The sequence below is a fragment of the Pleurodeles waltl genome, chromosome 8 (assembly GCF_031143425.1).
Source record: "Pleurodeles waltl isolate 20211129_DDA chromosome 8, aPleWal1.hap1.20221129, whole genome shotgun sequence".
Classification (NCBI taxonomy): Eukaryota; Metazoa; Chordata; class Amphibia; order Caudata; family Salamandridae; genus Pleurodeles; species Pleurodeles waltl.
Genome location: NC_090447.1, coordinates 609,999,465 through 610,017,735, shown reverse-complemented (window position 1 = coordinate 610,017,735; position 18,271 = coordinate 609,999,465). Strand labels below are relative to the sequence as shown.

The window sequence follows — 18,271 nt, the reverse complement described above, 5'->3', positions numbered from 1 at the left end:
CGCTATGCCCTGTGCTGTATTTACAAGGTGGTGGTAAGCCACTTTTTGGGACTTAACAACACCTTGTAAATATGGCCCATTCACTCGCAGCACTTTGCATGGAAGGGGCGTGCATTGAGTATTGCTGTAGGCGTGCCACAGCAACACCCATTGCATTTTGGCACTGCCTCAGATTTATGAGTTTTCGTAAACCTGAGGCAGCGCCAAAATCTCACGCCACCCAGGGGTAGTGTTAGCATGCCTCAACAAGGAGAAATGCTTTAATTTCTCCTCATTTTTTAATCTTTCTATGTGTGCTGCATTTCTTAGCACACATCTTCAAATCGCCATTTATGATTGTTTTTGTGCAGGAAGGTGTTCCTTTCTGCACAAAAACAATCTCCCCCTCAACGCCGCTATCCTTGCACTATGGTGCAAGGGTAGCTGCGTTTGCTGACCGCAGCATATTTAGCACCGGAGGAAACACGGGGTTCACCTGCATTTTTAAAATGATGGTGCACAACGCTGCCAAATTTGGCGCAGTGCCGCAGACCGTCATTTTCTATTAAATCTGGCCCAACATTTGTACAGTCATCATTAAAGGCCCATGTGCTGAAGTAGAAAAAAATATAGGTTGCAAAATTGCACAAAACAAAAATTTAAAAAAGAGTGCATCTGTATTTTCTGACATATGTGCTAAATAGTTCATCTAATGTATCAAGTTTATTGCACACATTTCTTGGGAATTATGTATGAGGCATGGTCGTGACTCAGGTTTGAAGCAAATCTGCTTGGTCAGGACATTACCTTGCTTAATTTGCTTGTTATAAGGCATATATAAAAGGTACTTTACTCTTCCTCGATATTCTTATTAGGTCTGTCTCCTTAAGTAATCTTGTCCTTTATTTCGAAATCTCATTGACTGGTAGAAATTACTGTAGCCTACCGACTGGTCCAAATACAATGCAGTCGTGTCTGACCAACTCATGGTGCGAGTCCATGCAGACACCTGAATGCACTTTCATTAAAGATGACCTTAGTCTTTAATTTGCCCTAAAACCATTCCTGCTCTTACAGTTCCCTCAACATCTACACTCCCGTTAGAAGACTTATCTGCCCCATTTTTTCTAGGTAAATATATTTTCGGGCACCCAGAATCACAAATTGACCAGCATTTAAAATGTGAAAACATACACATGGACTCAGTAAAAAGCCAGCACCTCTTAGTGTGAGTAAGGCAAGTCCTCTGAACTGGTCTATCTTATAACAGGTTTTTGGACAGAACAGTTTATCACACAATCATGACCACGTCACACTATTCCTGTGCACCACTCTCCTTATGTGGTATTAGGAACATACATGCTTATATACATCCTTTAGGTGATGTTTCTGATTAACATCTGTGCTTCCTGCCTTTGGGAGGTAACTCAGACCCAGATTAATGCTAAAGTGTTGCAGCGTGGGGCTGCGCCAAAAATAGCAACACCATGCTCCACCACTTTCGAAACGCATAGGGTTCGCCGCATTTAGAGGAATACGGTGCACCCCTTCATTTCCCCCTGGAGCTGCATTAAGGTGCCTAACACCAATATAGGCATCCTTGCACCATAGTGCAAGGGTGTCCTTGTTGAAAGGGATAGATTGTTTATGTGCAGGAAGGTGTCCTTTCCTGCACATAAACAATCTATAATTGTGATTTGCATTTCTATGTGTGCTGCAAAATGCAGCATGCATAGAAGTACCAAAGCATCATTTTGAATGATTGTTTATGTGCAGGAAGGTTTCCCTTCCTGCATGTAAACAATCGTCCATGCCATTTTGCTTCTTCAGTGTGTGCTGCAGAATGCGGATGAGGATGAGAATGAAGTAAGCTGCCCTATGCAGTTTGAGTCAACTTTCCCAGTCCTAAAACAAAGGCCAACTTGCTGTGTGCATGGAAGGAGGATCATTGCCCAGAGCGTTTAGTGGACAAGGCCTGACTGACCAAGGGACACTTCTCCAAGAGCAGGTGCCCTCACAACTACCACAATTAATGAAAAGCACAAGAAAAGACTGCTATGCAATGTTGTGTACCGAAGGCACTCTTTCTCCCCCTCTGTTATTCAAGCACTGTGTCGACCATGACATTGGACATTGTGCCAGGAAGACTCTGGCTCAAGTGAAGGTTGTCACAACCCTGATGTTTGCCACTTATATGAACGCCACTTGTGTGCACAAAGAGAGGCTAACATCTTTTGGTCATATATGTGGAGTGATATTCTAATGAGCCATAAGTGCATTGGTCCAAGGATTAACACCTGAGCCACATCCCCTTTAAATAAATCACCCTGCAGATTACCCACTTCCTGCTACACCAAGAACTTGACCCCATGCATTGGGAGAAGACATGGCCACCCACAGAGTTTGACTCTGTGCTTCAGAAGAACATGTAGACTGACAATCTCCTTTGCATAATACAAGAGTACAGTAAACTTTAGCAATTGCCTACACAGAAATACCTGACTTTGCCCTCCAGATCAAGCCCTGCACCTGAGTTAATTTGTATAAATGGCATAGGTAGTAAAAATGTGCTCCATGTGCCCCAGCTAATTTGGCAAATCCAGATTCTCCATAATTACAGTGTTGAAGTTACTTATTGTGAGGCCAAGAAGAAAACATCATTTTATAGTGCTATTTACATTTTTAACTATTAACAAAATAAATGTGTAACGCCGCTAGGACAATATATTTATTGTGCATAATTCATGTGTCATTTGTAGCTGAGTGTTTTATCTGAACCCCCTTTTCAACAATAAACCTACCCACCTTCTCACTGATTTGGAAGACCGAGTTCAACGATGGTCCTGCCTCCCTATGTCCCTTGCTGATCGAATACGGTAACAAAAATGGCAGTACTACTCTAATTCCTCTATCTGTTGAATGTGAATGTCTAAGTTCCCTTGACTCAAATGTTTTTCAGGAAACTGTAGTCATTATTGACGGGGCTGGCCTGGGGGTGGGGCAGCCAGGGATTTCATGAACACAGCTTATGCTCCAGTTTGAAAGGGGCGGGTTTAATGCTCCTGACTTTCACTTTATTATCCATGTGTACAGGCATTACATGCTCCTTACTGGGTACATCCTGAATGGTACACACTGCACTTCACAATAGAACAGGACACGGCAAACCCTACACCATAGTCCTCCTCATTGTTTTAAAGTCACTTGGATGAGACACATGGAAGTATTAGTACTGTTAGTTGTACGTTGAATTTGTGGCAAGAGCCCTCAGACGGGTAAGAGCCCTTTGTATGCTCCGGCGCTGCTGCTCGCACACCACCCAATATCTCTCGGTCATGCAGGAACCAAAGGCCTTAACTCTCCTTAAAGATGAGGGGCTACGAACACTGGGGGATTTAATTCCAGCTGATAGTTTCATTTTATTCCTGGTCTTGCCGCAATGGAGTTATGACTCCCCACTGCACTTTACATCTTTACGGTTGCAGGCTGCTCTGAAAGAGTACTGCCCGACGCTCCCCCAAGTCCCCCCCGCCTCTCACACTTTACAAGTGGTATTTACCAGCACTTCTCAATCTGGTCTCATCACCAGTTTATATGATATGGTGCAGTCGGAGACGTGCCGTCCCGTCAGTACTCTCTTAGACAAGTGGATTACCATGATTGACCCACTGATGGCTCTGGGGGAGTGATCTTTCTGCAGCACTTTGACCGGTAGACTTACAGCCAATGGAAATTTGTGCATAATCCATTTCAAGTTTGTGCAGCAGATGAACTACATGTCTGCGAAACTGGCTAAGTATGGGTTCAGAGGATAGCTGTAATAGTTTTGGTGCACTGGGGGCTGACTTGCTGCATCTTGCGTAGGGGTGTTTTAAAATCCATAGATACTGGACTTCTGTTACACAGATACTCATCAAAGTCATTGATGAACCTATCCCGTGTGACCCTCAAACCTGTCTTTTGGGATATGCTAAGCCTCTACAACTGGCAAACCGCAAACTGGCAGCAGTGGCCCTATTATTAGCAAAGTGAGGGTGGCCATCTATTGAGGGGGGGTGTCCCCGACAGAGGTACAATGGTATTGAGACATTGCATACTGTAAAGACCAATTGTAGATGTACGCAGAACCGCTCTCCTGGCCATCTCGCCCGAAAGACTACTGGGCGCCTATGACAGCATACTTGATGTCAAACCCTGCAGAGTTGTAGTGGAGCTGCATTGTATACTAGATCAGCATGCAAATCAGATGTTGCAATTCTGGGCCCTGCCACGCATGTTACTCTTATATGATCGACTAAATGTACACGTTTCTGTATCAATCATTGCAATATGGGAAGAATTTTGCTTGTTGTTGTATGTTGATGGTATATGATAAATGGCAATAAAAAATAATAATTTAAAAAGCCTACCTACCATCACTTCCCACTGAGAGTTAAAGGCTAAGGAAGAGGTTCTTGACATTTAATAAGCTCTCTGTAGGGGCTGGCTCCTGAGATCCCAGGTACAAAAGGACAACAGGCAACACTTGAATTCCCATGGCCCAGGAGAACTGGCCTGACACATGACGTCTAATATTGTGAACAGCATGAGTTTTTGAATATATTTGTTAGTCAGTAATAGCTATTTCGATTTACAATCATAAAGGATCTTATGAGTTGATGTCGAGCATGGTTCATCGGATACAAAGTGTGGTACTTGTATGATTTAATTTGGAAATTGGATTATTTTAGAAATTAACACATTTGTTCAGTGTGGTGGAGTAGACTGTTGAAAACCACTCAAGGTATTTAGGTTTAAGAAGCTGGATCCTGGATGGGATGCCAACAGGAAGACAGAGAAGAGGAATAAAGGATTTTGAAATGAAAGATTTTAGTTAAAGAATGGTTGGGATAAGGCATGGATGCTTACAAGCAACACTTTGTGATGTATACTGGTGCTTCAGTGAAGGACCCAAAGCAGTTAAACACAAAACCAGTAAGTTCAAAGAGCCCTGTCAGACAGTTGAGAAAGATCCAGTGGTGTATATTGTTGAATATTTAAAACAACTCCAGAGGAATTAGGACAGTTGTCTGCCCTTATCCTGTACCAGAAGCAGTTCTTTTAGAATTGCACAAACACAAACTTTTGATTTAATGTTGTGGGGAAAGTTGAAGACATCAAGCGTGATGTAGTGTTAAATGTATACCCAAAGTTGTAGTATGTATTCAATGAAAATAGTTTAGAGGAGAAATTAGGAGGGTCACATCTGCAAACTATGGGGCAGATTTAAGAGCCTCTAGCGCCACCAGCGCATCACTATTAGTGACTCTTCGGTGGCGCTATCTACTGCACTGTATTCACAAGGTGGTTTAACGCCACCTTGTAAATACGGCCTCTTCACACACAGCAGTTTGCGTGGAAGGGGTGTTCAATGGGTGTTGCTGTGAGCGGGCCACAGCAAAACCCATTGCTTTTTGATACTGCCCCATATATACAAGTTTTCTTAAACCTGAGGCAACGCCAAAATCTACGCCCACCCCAAGAGTGTAGTTAGCATGACGCAACAGAGAGAAATGCTTTCATTTCTCCTCATTTTTTGCTATTTTTATGTGTGGTGCTTTCTGCATTTCAAGATTGTTTTGTGCAGGAAGGAACAACAAAATAATCTCCCCCTCAATGCAGCCCTCCTTGCACCATGGCGCAGGAGTGGCTGTGTTGGCATATTTAGCACCGGCCCAAGGGGGAAGAATAGGGGTGCACCATATTCTAGTAAATACGATGCATCCCTGCATTTTTAAATTGATGGTGCGCGACGCTGCCAAATTTGGTGCTGCGACGTACACCGTCATTTTCTCTTAAATTTGGCCCTTTGAGACCAGAAGAGAAGCAGGGGGCCAGAGGACTGTACTATTTTGGCATTCAAACTATGAGCTAGTATGTTAAGTCAAAGCATCAGAAGGAGTGTTTCAATTTCCTGAAAGGCCAAATGAAGAAACAAGCGTTGGCAATGCCAAAAGATCTGGCTTATAAATGAAAGTTACATTTTGTGTCATTGAGTAAGTTATCATATTGTTACCCATATGTATTCTCATGCATCCAATTGTTGTTCCACCGATTCAACCTTGCATTCACCCTCTATTATAACTGCAATAAAACACACACAAAGTCAACAACATATGCAAGGTAAATTAAAAGAACACAAGTAGCATAAAGAAACCATCCTACAATCTAAACACGATTGGCATATGCTTGCAATAATATAACTAAATATAGCAGCAAGAGTCTGTCTTGCAAATTGTTGGACTTGGCCCTTTGTGTGTGGTCATCCCCAAACATTTTGCATCCCTCCTCTCATTTTTTCAGACTTCGTTTTTGCTGACCTTAGAACCCTGTACACTTTATCACTGCTAATCAGTGCAAAGATGCTTGTGCTCTCCCCTTAAAACATGGTAACGTTGGCTTATTCCCACTAGGCATATCTAATTTACCTATAAGCCCCTAGTTTACTACATGTGCCCAGGGCCTGTAAATGTAATGCACTGATTTTGCCACCCCCTTAAGTAGTCCTCTCACCATGTCTCCAGCCTGCTACTACAGAGCCTGTTTATGCAGTTTTATACTGCCATGTCGACCTGGCAAAATAACTGTTTTGCCAGATCCAAACCATCCCTTTTTATACATATGTTACCCTTAAAGTAGGCCCAGGTCAACCCAGAGGGCAGGGTCAATGTATTTAAAAGGGAGGACATGTACTTTTAAGGTTTACCTGTCCTGGTAGTGAAACATTCCCAGTCGTTTTTTACTACTGCAAGGCCTATCTCTCCTGTAGAATAACATTGAGATTACCTTATTACATTTTATAAGTGTAATTCACAAGCTCTGAGAGATAGGTTTTTTGAGTTTGGTGTCTCTGGAATCACAATTTAAAATCACAACTTATGGTGAAGTTGGATTTTAAATTGTAATTCTGAGAATGCCACTGTTAGAAAGTTGGCATCTTCTCACTTTAGCCATTTGGTGCCTGCTCCCTGTTGCTGATCACTCCTCTGGGGTGGGTGACAACTGAGGTTTGTGTATTCCCCCTAGACAGTTGCATACAATGGGAGCTTAGGTGTGACTTGATGGGCCTTGATGGGCTGTCCTGGCAGGATGGGAGTGGGGAGCTGGCTACAGTCTCACTTGCATCTGACTGGTCTCCAGATCTGAAGTCTCAGGAACATATAGACTACCATCCCACCAACTTCTGCCACTGGACTCTGCCAGCTGTGAGTCTAACCTGCCAAGTGGCGCCACCCCAGTCCTGGACCCTTTTAAGTGGGCATAAGGTGTTTGCTGCTGCAAAACATCCACTGTGTGGATCAGAACCGGCATATCGCCCCTGCTGCAGGGTTCGGATCTAGTACATTGCTCCTGTTGCGTGTATTGGAACCAGCACATTGCCACTGCTACAGGGCCCGACGCTGATGCATTGGCGCTGTTGCAGGAACAGATCCGGCCCATTGACTCTGAGCCTGCCGCATCTCAGAACCAATGTGGAACAGGGTCAAGACTGATTTGCATATGGCTGGGTTCAAACTGGGGTGGCATGGTGAGCAAAATAATGGATGGATTAAACCCAGATCTGTGACTGGGGGTGAATGTTTGATTGGTTCCGCATTCCGTCCATCCAGTTACGCTATCCCACAGCGTTTGTATTTTGCTTTGCTTTTGCCGCCCTAAGTGCGCCGGGTATGCCCAGACGTGGGTCCCGGGCTCACTGTGCCACTGTATTCAAGCTAGCCTGGCTGAAGAGGGGTGAAACCCCGAAACCGGTCCCAGGATGCTTGTTTCCGGTCCAGGGAGAACCTGGCCTGGCAGTTCGGGCTGGACTGTTCCCATGTGGAACAGGGTCAAGACTGATTTGCATATGGCTGGGTTCAAACTGGGGTGGCATGGTGAGCAAAATAATGGATGGATTAAACCCAGATCTGTGACTGGGGGTGAATGTTTGATTGGTTCCGCATTCCGTCCATCCAGTTACGCTATCCCACAGCGTTTGTATTTTGCTTTGCTTTTGCCGCCCTAAGTGCGCCGGGTATGCCCAGACGTGGGTCCCGGGCTCACTGTGCCACTGGATTCAAGCTAGCCTGGCTGAAGAGGGGTGAAACCCCGAAACCGGTCCCAGGATGCTTGTTTCCGGTCCAGGGAGAACCTGGCCTGGCAGTTCGGGCTGGACTGTTCCCATGTGGAACAGGGTCAAGACTGATTTGCATATGGCTGGGTTCAAACTGGGGTGGCATGGTGAGCAAAATAATGGATGGATTAAACCCAGATCTGTGACTGGGGGTGAATGTTTGATTGGTTCCGCATTCCGTCCATCCAGTTACGCTATCCCACAGCGTTTGTATTTTGCTTTGCTTTTGCCGCCCTAAGTGCGCCGGGTATGCCCAGACGTGGGTCCCGGGCTCACTGTGCCACTGGATTCAAGCTAGCCTGGCTGAAGAGGGGTGAAACCCCGAAACCGGTCCCAGGATGCTTGTTTCCGGTCCAGGGAGAACCTGGCCTGGCAGTTCGGGCTGGACTGTTCCCATGTGGAACAGGGTCAAGACTGATTTGCATATGGCTGGGTTCAAACTGGGGTGGCATGGTGAGCAAAATAATGGATGGATTAAACCCAGATCTGTGACTGGGGGTGAATGTTTGATTGGTTCCGCATTCCGTCCATCCAGTTACGCTATCCCACAGCGTCTGTATTTTGCTTTGCTTTTGCCGCCCTAAGTGCGCCGGGTATGCCCAGACGTGGGTCCCGGGCTCACTGTGCCACTGGATTCAAGCTAGCCTGGCTGAAGAGGGGTGAAACCCCGAAACCGGTCCCAGGATGCTTGTTTCCGGTCCAGGGAGAACCTGGCCTGGCAGTTCGGGCTGGACTGTTCCCATGTGGAACAGGGTCAAGACTGATTTGCATATGGCTGGGTTCAAACTGGGGTGGCATGGTGAGCAAAATAATGGATGGATTAAACCCAGATCTGTGACTGGGGGTGAATGTTTGATTGGTTCCGCATTCCGTCCATCCAGTTACGCTATCCCACAGCGTTTGTATTTTGCTTTGCATCTCAGAACCAATGCATCGCCGCAGCTGCGGGGAGAAAATCAACACATCTCCTCCGTTGTGGGGATCGACACTGATGCATTTCTTCTGCAACACTCTGCATTTTCGACAGCCACACAACCAGGATTAAGGTACTTTTTGCTCATCGTGTCTCACTAGGTCCCTGCATCCATCCTGCACCATCACGGTCAGCCTGAACTTTTGACTTTGTCCCGATCCGGCACAACCAGGTATACCAGTTGCTCATAAGAACTGGTGCATCGCCTCAGCTGCTCAATGCATCCCTGACATCGCAAGCCCTGTCTATGGGATCCTCAATGTCGATGCAACAAGACCTTGCACTGCCACCTCGCCTCATCTCGGAACCAACACATTGCATCTGTGTAACGCATCTTCAACTTGGGTCCACGCAATGCTCCTCAACTGGGGTTTAAAGTACTTTTGTTCAGCAGACCTAACGGGGTTCCTGTAGCCAGCCTTCGTTCCATAGCGGACGGCCTGAACTTTTGACTTTGCCCTGGTCTGCTGCAACCAGATAGCCCAGATTGGTGCCTCTTACTTCTAAGTGCTATTTTACAGTTTAATCTTTAAAAATTAATTACTCTAGTTCTAAGTATTGGATATTTGTTGCTTTAATCTTGGTTCATTTAATTAAGTTCTGTTTTTATAACCTGCTGTGGAATCTTTTTGTGTAATGTTTCCACTGTTTAACTGTTTGAAGTGTTGCAAAAATACTTTACACATTGCCTCTTAAGTTAAGCCTGACTGTTCTGTACCAAGTTACCAGAGGGTGAGCACAGTTAATTCAGGGTGTGTTTGTGACTTACCCTGACTAGGATTGTAGTGCCTGCTTGTTCAGGGTGCATTTCTCTGTCGACCAGAAACCCAATTTCCAATACAAAGGTATTGTAAATAGTATACTATTGTTTTAAAGTTCAGACAAGGCTGTCACACTTACAACCTCTCGTGGTCAACATCATTCCACAATGGTTGCTGGTTTAGAAGAAGCACCCGGATGAGATTTAGCGCACTGCACATGAAAGGAGTAAGAAACAACTGACCCATTAGTACTGGCTGGACTGCTGCACTTTCCTCATGAAAATCGAAGAAATTATAGCCCATATTTATTCTTTTTTAGCGCCGCATTTGCGTCGTTTTTTTATGCAAAATCGGCGCAATCTTACAAAATACAATTGTATTTTGTAAGTTTGCACCGATTTTGCATCAAAAAATTATGCAAATGCAGCGCTAAAAAAAGTATAAATATGGGCCGAAATGGGAACTGTAAAAGTAGTAAATTCAAAATTAAAGGGCTGGCCAACTAGCAAGTGCGCTAATTTTCAGGTGAATGTATACATGTGATCAGAAAATGGCATCATTCACTCAGCAAAAGAGGCAACAACTGATACTGAACCATAACTATTACCCCACGCAGTTCACTGTCATGGATGGGAACTGTAAAAGTAGTAAATTCAAAATTAAAGGGCTGGCCAACTAGCAAGTGCGCTAATTTTCAGGTGAATGTATACATGTGATCAGAAAATGGCATCATTCACTCAGCAAAAGAGGCAACAACTGATACTGAACCATAACTATTACCCCACGCAGTTCACTGTCATGGATGGGAGAAGCGTTTACATGATCTCAGACAGACCAATGGCAGAATAAAACTGACCCAAAGGCTGTCTCTTTATCTATCTGAATATATATTTATATATATATGGACATATGTATTATTTAATGTATATTGTATTGCAAGATCCTGGAAAATATCTAAGAAGAGATTCTAGCAAGTATTAGTACAGTGCAAATCTTCTCACCCTAGGGTTTGTCAGAGGCAGTAACCAACACCAAAATAATTCCCTATGAAGGTAATTTGTGACAATTCATATATCAAAGTACCTATTTGTAGTCCTTAATAAAGGGAAATGAGAGTCCATCCTTTAATGCATATTGATTTTAATGTATGGTTTTCTCAATCAATATCCTTGTAGATTAATGCAGCACTGTGCTTTTACACACAAAACTGTGTTCTGATGTTAATGACTGTCCTCATCACCTATGTGCTGCTGCCAGGGTAATACAAACATGTAAATTATCTAGTTCTCTAAGGGGCATATTTATACTCTGTTTGCGCCGGATTTGCGTCGTTTTTTTTTACGCAAATCCGACGCAAAGCTAACTCCATATTTATACTTTGCCGTTAGACCCGTCTAGCGCCAAAGATCTTGGAGTTTGCGTAATTTTTTAGCGTGGACACCTACCTTGCGTTAATGATATGCAAGGTAGGCGTTCCCTTCTAAAAAATGACTCTAAGGCATGTGCGCCTTATTTAAACTCCCGGGCAAAAATGACGCACGGGAGTGGGCGGGCCAAAAAAAATGACGTCCAGCCGCTTTTGCGTCATTTTTTAACGCCTGGTCAGGGCAGGCGTTAAGGGACCTGTGGGCTCGGAAGGAGCCCAGAGGTGCCCTCCCATGCCCCCAGGGTCACCCCCTGCCACCCTTGCCCACCCCAGGAGGACGCCCAAGGATGGAGGGACCCATCCCAAGGAACTTAAGGTAAGTTCAGGTAAGTATTTTTTTTTTTTTTTGTGGCATAGGGGGGCCTGATTTGTGCCCCCCTACATGCCACTATGCCCAATGACCATGTCCCCTGGGCATGGCCATTGGGCAAGGGGGCATGACTAAGACAGGAGTCATTTCAATGGGGGTTGGGCGTCGAAAAAAATGGTGCAAATCGGGTTGAGGCGAAAATTTTGCCTCAGGCCTGACTTGCCCCATTTTTTGACGCTCAAGCTCCATTTTCCCCTACGCCGGCGCTGCCTGGTGTGAGTCATTTTTTTTTACGCACACCAGTCAGCTCCGCCGGCTAACGTCATTCAATAAATAAGGCGCCCGCATGGCGCTTTGGAATGGCGTTAGCCGGCGTTAAAATTTTTGACACACAACTGCGTTGGCGCAGTTGTGTGTCAAAAAGTATAAATATGGCCCTAAGAACTTTAGTAGCATTACAATGTCATGTGTGTGTCCCTGAATGTTCATGCCCAGACAGCTGAATAAATTAACAAAATGACAAGCATTGGCTTAGCCAATAGGTCTTGCCTAGGCGAAAGCTTTAGGCTTTGTCAGTGTCTTTTATCCATGTTGTACAACAGCGTGGCTGTTGAGCAGCATGGCTGAAAGTTAGGGGGAAAAGCTCTATGGCGCAGCAAGTGTAGACAAAACATTATAGCGCTTTTTTTCTGACAGGAGAGGTGGGGAAAGTAACACAATCCGGGAAGAGGGGTGGGAGGAATGGGGTAAGCAACACAATCACGGATGTGTATGGGTAAAGCAACAAAACACAGGATCTGGCCAGTAGGAACAGATGAAAGTAACAAAGAACGGGAGGGGCGGGTGGTACAGGGCAAGCAACTACAGTAGGGCAACGGTATGGGAAGAAGGATGGGAGACAGAAAGCCTGCAAACACATGCACTCTTATGGAGTGCTGCCAGTTAAAGAAAAATTTCCCTGAAAGTGCAAGCAGTGGAAGGACACTGAGCAAGGAAGAGTTACTTTAGCCTTGTTCACCGGAGGGACAAACGCATGAAGATGAAGTGAAGCTGGCACGCACTTACCAAACAGAAGCAAGGAAATGAGCATGACGATAAAGCCAGCCCATGGTAAGCATTGGCAGACTCTAAGAGGCATGTTTACAAAATAATGACGCAGCCCGGCGCCGCAAGCCATCTTGCAGTGTCCAGCTGCACCATTAGGAAAGTGCAGGGATGCATCGTATTTACAGCAATACGATGCCTCCCTGTACTTTCCTCAACACTGGCACACAATTGGCAGCCTAGCGCAACACAGGCACCCTTGTACCATAGTGCAAGGGTGCCTGTGTTGCAGGGCTCATTGGTTATGTGCAGGAAGGTATACCTTCCTGCACATAAAAAATCACTAATGGTGTTTCCCTCCATCTATGTATGCTGCAGAATGCAGCACACCTAGAAAAAGAAAAAATGAGGCGAAATAAATATATTTCTCCTGGTTGCACTACATTTACACCATCCCTGGGGTGGCGTAGGAATCTGACTCATTCCCAGCCTTGTAAATCTGAGAATGCGTCAGATTCCATGGGTGTTGCTTGGGAACACCCACAGAAACACCCATGGAGCACCCCTTTCACGCATAGAAATGCATAAAATGGGGGCATATTTACAAGTCCATGAAAAGCCACCCAAGGTGGTTTTGCATGGCCTTGTAAATGTGGTCTGCCACACTGCGCCATGGGAACGTTAAAAAAAAGTAACGCATCGGTGGCACTAGGGGCTTGTAAATATGCCTCAAGCCTCCTCTTAGTGGATGAAAGGTCTTGAAGCGACAGCGTATGCGCATTCAGGCGAGATCGAAAAATAACTTCAAAAGGCAAAGACTTTTTGTTTCATGCTCCATGCATCTGGATTAAACTTCCGTCCGAGCGAAAAAACATTTCCTAATCTGCTATTCAGAAGAAATGTAAAAATGTTCTTTATCATTTGATTTCTGCCTCTCCTGGGCCCAGTCTTATTGGCATTAGCTCCAAGAGGCCTTTAGTTTGTTACACTCTAGAGACCTTTTGTTTCTGACCGTCTATAACTATTTTTTTAACAAAATAACAATGAGCATGGCATTTTCCCAATAGCAACATCATATTGCCTTTAGTATTTATTTCTGTTGGCATTTTGTACAATTGAACCATCGAAGTAATTCAGCTTCAGGGTGTGAAACTTCCTGTATGAGACCCTGACAGACTATTCTATCAGTGGCATGTTGTTTAGCTATACATGCTACTTTGATGTATATCTCTTCAGGAATAAACCTGTTACATCCTCATTTCAAGTTTTTAACTCGGGTAACATGGGACATCAAGCTAATGGCTAGTCGTCTTCTTGCTATTAGCTGGGGGAAATAGTGCAAAGTTTTCCCTCGATTGTATTTCTGGTCTTTGAAGGTGTCATACATAATAAGCACGCTGTTTCTGGGTATATTCGAATTGACAGGTTTGTACAAATACAATCTGTGGACTTCCAGTTTTGTTCTACCAGCAGGAAAATACAGGTCGTATGAATAAAACTTGCCTCTATCATACTGCATTAAGGACATTGGTCTACTTACGTATGTCAGTTTTGTTGTATATGCAGAGTTATATATGTTGGGGGAGATTTAGAAACATTTTGGGGTGAATTAGCGTCACAGAATTGATGCTAACCAGCACAAAATGTTTTTTCTTAATGTACTTTTCAGTGCAAAACTTGTTTTGCGCTAGAAAGTACCTTAAAAGTAACTAATAGCAGCGCAAAGCACTGCTTTGTGTTACTTAGGGACATATTTACAGGGTTTTGGCATAGGGCAGCGCCGCAAGTCATCTTGCTGTGCTGCGCTACGCCAATGTAAAAAGGGCAGGAGTACACCGTATTATGCAATTCAGTGCATTCCTGACCTTCCCCCCCTACACTTGCGGCATTTCAGCAGCCTAGGTCCAACACAGACACCCTTGCGTTGCATGCAGGATTGTTTTTGTGCAGCATGGACACCTTAAAATACAGTAAAAGGAGAAATGTTTTTATTTCTCCTTTCATTTCCGACATTGCATGCGTGCTGCATTGTGCGGCACACATACAAGGTTGGAAACTTTTTAAAGTGTGTCTAAGCATAGTATTTTGTACTGGAAGGGTACCTTCCCAGTGCAAAACCTATGCTAGACTGTAGCACACACCCTAGCACTATGGCGCACAGATCTGTGCGTGGTACACAGTGGCTAAAATCAGCACTGGAGCTAGGGTTAGGGGAGGAGATAGCCATATCTCTGTAGGTATGGCGCTCTCCGGCACCCTCCCTGTGACGCACCGCAGGGCAGCATTTTTGGCTGCTGCATGGCATTCGGTGCCTGTTTTAAAAATCTGGCCCGTTAAGTGCAAATGAGTGATCAAACTGTGTTACTTCCAAACTGCTGAACAATAATTCTTTGTCCGCTGCCATAACGTCTGCGTCAACAAATCCCGCAAATAAGACCCCGAACTTCTAGGCGGAGCCAGACCCCTCTTTTTGTGATTCCCACATCTTTGTCTGGGAGACATCTGCCTCTGTCAAGCCAGACCATAAAAACAAACACGAAAATGCCAGGAATCTGAGAAACCCCACAATACTCTAGTAGTGGTCCTATAGGAAGTGGAATCGAGCAATCCCCCTCACAGCATATTTGCACTTCACTGCGCTGAGTGCAAAACAACATCTGGTGTAAGGAGAAAAATCCCAGAATTGGGAATGAAATGGTGGAAAAGCATTACGTAAAATTCCACCAGTGAGAAAAAATGTACACGTTTATAAATGGCCATTTGTTACAAGAGTTACAAGAAAAGAAAACTGTAAAAAAACGCAAAGTTTCAAAAAAACAAGAAAACCCCTAAACTGTTTCCTTAGAATCACCAAAAATAACACACAAGCCCTGGAATTGCCAGGGTGTTTACTTCATGTTTTCCCAAATTCTGGGCCCATTAGCCTTCACATTTTTTATTTGCTTTCAGCAGGAGAGAAATATGAGCGGATGTGGGGGGTGATATTACTAGGTTTAGTTCTTAACTCGGTAAAACGTCAGCAATTACCACTCCTAGCAACAACTAATGGCTACTAGACCGGTATGTCAATTACTATTAATACCTTATGTAGTAAGCCTTAAAGCATTGTTTACATATACGTCCGTTAAAGACAGAACTACTGATTAGATAGCAAAAATGTGCACAAACAGCAGCAATGCATTAAAAATATGAAATAGCAAATCTGCTATTTAATTAATGTTTTTATTTTTCAGCAAAAGCCAAAGGGAAGCAAGAAAACAGAAGGAGAGCCAGGTAAGGAGAGCAATAAGAAGGATGAAAGCCCAAGAAACAACTCAGAGGAGGCAAAAGCTTCCAAAAATGTCAAGCAGCAGTCAAAACCAGAAGGCATGGGAGGAAAGAGAGAGGAAGTAAAGAAGCAGGTTTTGAAAAAGGACAACCACTCCAAGGCTGAAAAAGTGCAAAGCAAGACGTTGAAAAATGAGAAGCAAACGTCCAAAACAGAGAAGCTAACAATGGAGAGAAAAGAAAAAGAAAAGGATGAAGACCAAGAAGTAGAGTCCGTGAGAAGCCAGTCAGTGAAAGGTGACCTCGAAACAGAGGAAGAAAAGACAGAGGACGAGCCACCGAAAAAAGAAAGTGAGGCTGACAGAGCAGAAGGAATGCCCGAGACAGACCGCCAGTCGCCTGCTGATGAAGCAGAAAGCAGTGTGGAGGAAGTTGAGCAGGAGTAGCCGAGAAGTGGTTGGTCTTCTGAATGCGACCAATTCCTGTTAACTGGCTAGCAATGAGGGTGATCAACTAACACGCTTCTCCTGACTTGGACAACCCAAGATCATTCACCCTTTCGATTAAAAACTGAAAGACGTTCAAAGATGAGCAAGTAATGTGAACAGGGCGAAGCTCCTTCTCCACCATGGTTTTATGAAACCCTTGGACCTAAAATGGGTTTTCACAATTATACACTTTATAACATCATTTGTGTTTTTGATCTATGTTTGACACTTTCTAACATGAAATGATAGTAGTCTACAAATAAACATAATTGTGAAAAAAGCCTAAACATAATTTTTGGTATTCTTTTCAGAAAAACTGCCAGTAATTGCAGATTCTTGGTGGAGGAGAGTCTTGTTTTTATTAACGATAAAGGAGTTCAATATTATGCAAGAAAAGAAACTGCATAGTAATTCCTTCTGTATTGTAATAACATTTCTAACCCTCTGGAATTAAAGATATTTCTGGCATCCATAACGTGGTCGGGCGGAATTACTCCTCCTTACAAGTTTTAGGTGATTGGCATGCAGAAAAAGTGTTGCTTCAGCATGCTTCCATCTTGTGTTTGCTTCCAGCAGGTAAAGTGTCAGTGTGAAAAACGCAACACTCTCTGAATTACCCTGTATTTTATATTCACAGTTGGGAGAGTAACTTCTGCGTATCTTTAACAATCTGTGTCAACTTCAGGATCTGGGATTTATTAAAGGAGAGCTTCTGATATTAAAGGATTTTATTGCGGAGAGTCCATGGCTCTTGACCCCCTTCCACAAAACATCAAATAATTGATAAAACATGCATTTTGAAGCAACAGCATCTTAGAGCTAAATTGGCAAGTGGTGTTGACTACTCAGTGCATATTCCTTTGTTTAACCGAAAAAAAGCAGAGCATTTTAATTTCTATTACTTGCGAGTGTACATTCCTTTCAGTTACTGGAGCACAACAGTGCATTTTCCTTTCCATTTCTCAATAAATAGCGCAGGACCTTCCTCTTTCTGGGGCAAAATAACTCGCCCACATGCAATGATTTGCGTTTCCATCACAGTTAAAAACAGCCCGCGTTATCTCTCTAGTGAAATCACAATGTTATTTTTTTTAAATCTTATTGGGGGAAAAGATTGCACACTTATTCAAAAGACACAACAAAAAACTGCATATTTTTCACTTTTATTTGTAAAGCAAACCTTTGCATTTTTGCATTTGTAAAGAGCCTCTTCATCTGTAAGATTCCAAGGCTCCCATGAGGCGGCCTTTAAAAGGAGCATGGCCTATGTAATGAATGGCAGGGTTTAAACATATAAACTAAATGTCATTACCTCCCGTCCCTCCCTCGCCTTCCTTTGACCAGTGAGGCTTCCTGCCTTCCCCTAGACCCTCCCTTCCCCTTTTAAAAACACCCCTCACCCCCACCACCTCCTGTTTTTTCTGTCTAGCCCACGCTAGACTTACCTTTCGCTTTTTCCTCCATGGCGGGGCCTGGGGGTCATCGTTCCTGCACTCCTCGAGGCGCGGAGCGCCTCGGGGTGTGCTCTGGCCGGTCTCGTCTATGCAAGCAGGCGGGGCTGCTTGGCAGACGCGTCCTGAGAGTCGGCTGACGAGGTCAGTTGGCTCTTTACGGCTGGGGCGTCTGTTCCCGGTTCCTCGGCCCGCGGAGCCGCGCGGAGGTGCTGGTGGGCATTTTTTGGCATCAGAGATGGTAGGATGGGCGTTCTGCCCGTATTTTAACTAAATTCCTTAATTGATGGTGTACTTTTATTGGATGATTGCTTTTTTGGAGGTGGACCTGTACCTAGTATATTTAGAGGTTGGGTTCAGGGGGATGGTAGTTATATTTGAATTTACCATGCCGAAGGTTCCTACAAAAAGGCGCAGGAT

General features: G+C 44.2%; 1 protein-coding gene across 1 annotated transcript in view; it reads left to right on the top strand.

Annotated features, from left to right (window-relative positions):
- Window positions 1-16,871, top strand: part of CFAP97D2 (CFAP97 domain containing 2) — a 152,672-nt gene extending 135,801 nt beyond the window's left edge. The window contains exon 5 of the mRNA XM_069204700.1: window positions 15,879-16,871. Coding sequence (XP_069060801.1) covers window positions 15,879-16,358 — 480 coding nt within the window. The 3' untranslated portion in view covers window positions 16,359-16,871. The remainder of the gene's footprint in view (window positions 1-15,878) is intronic.
- The last annotated feature ends 1,400 nt before the right edge of the window (window positions 16,872-18,271 follow it).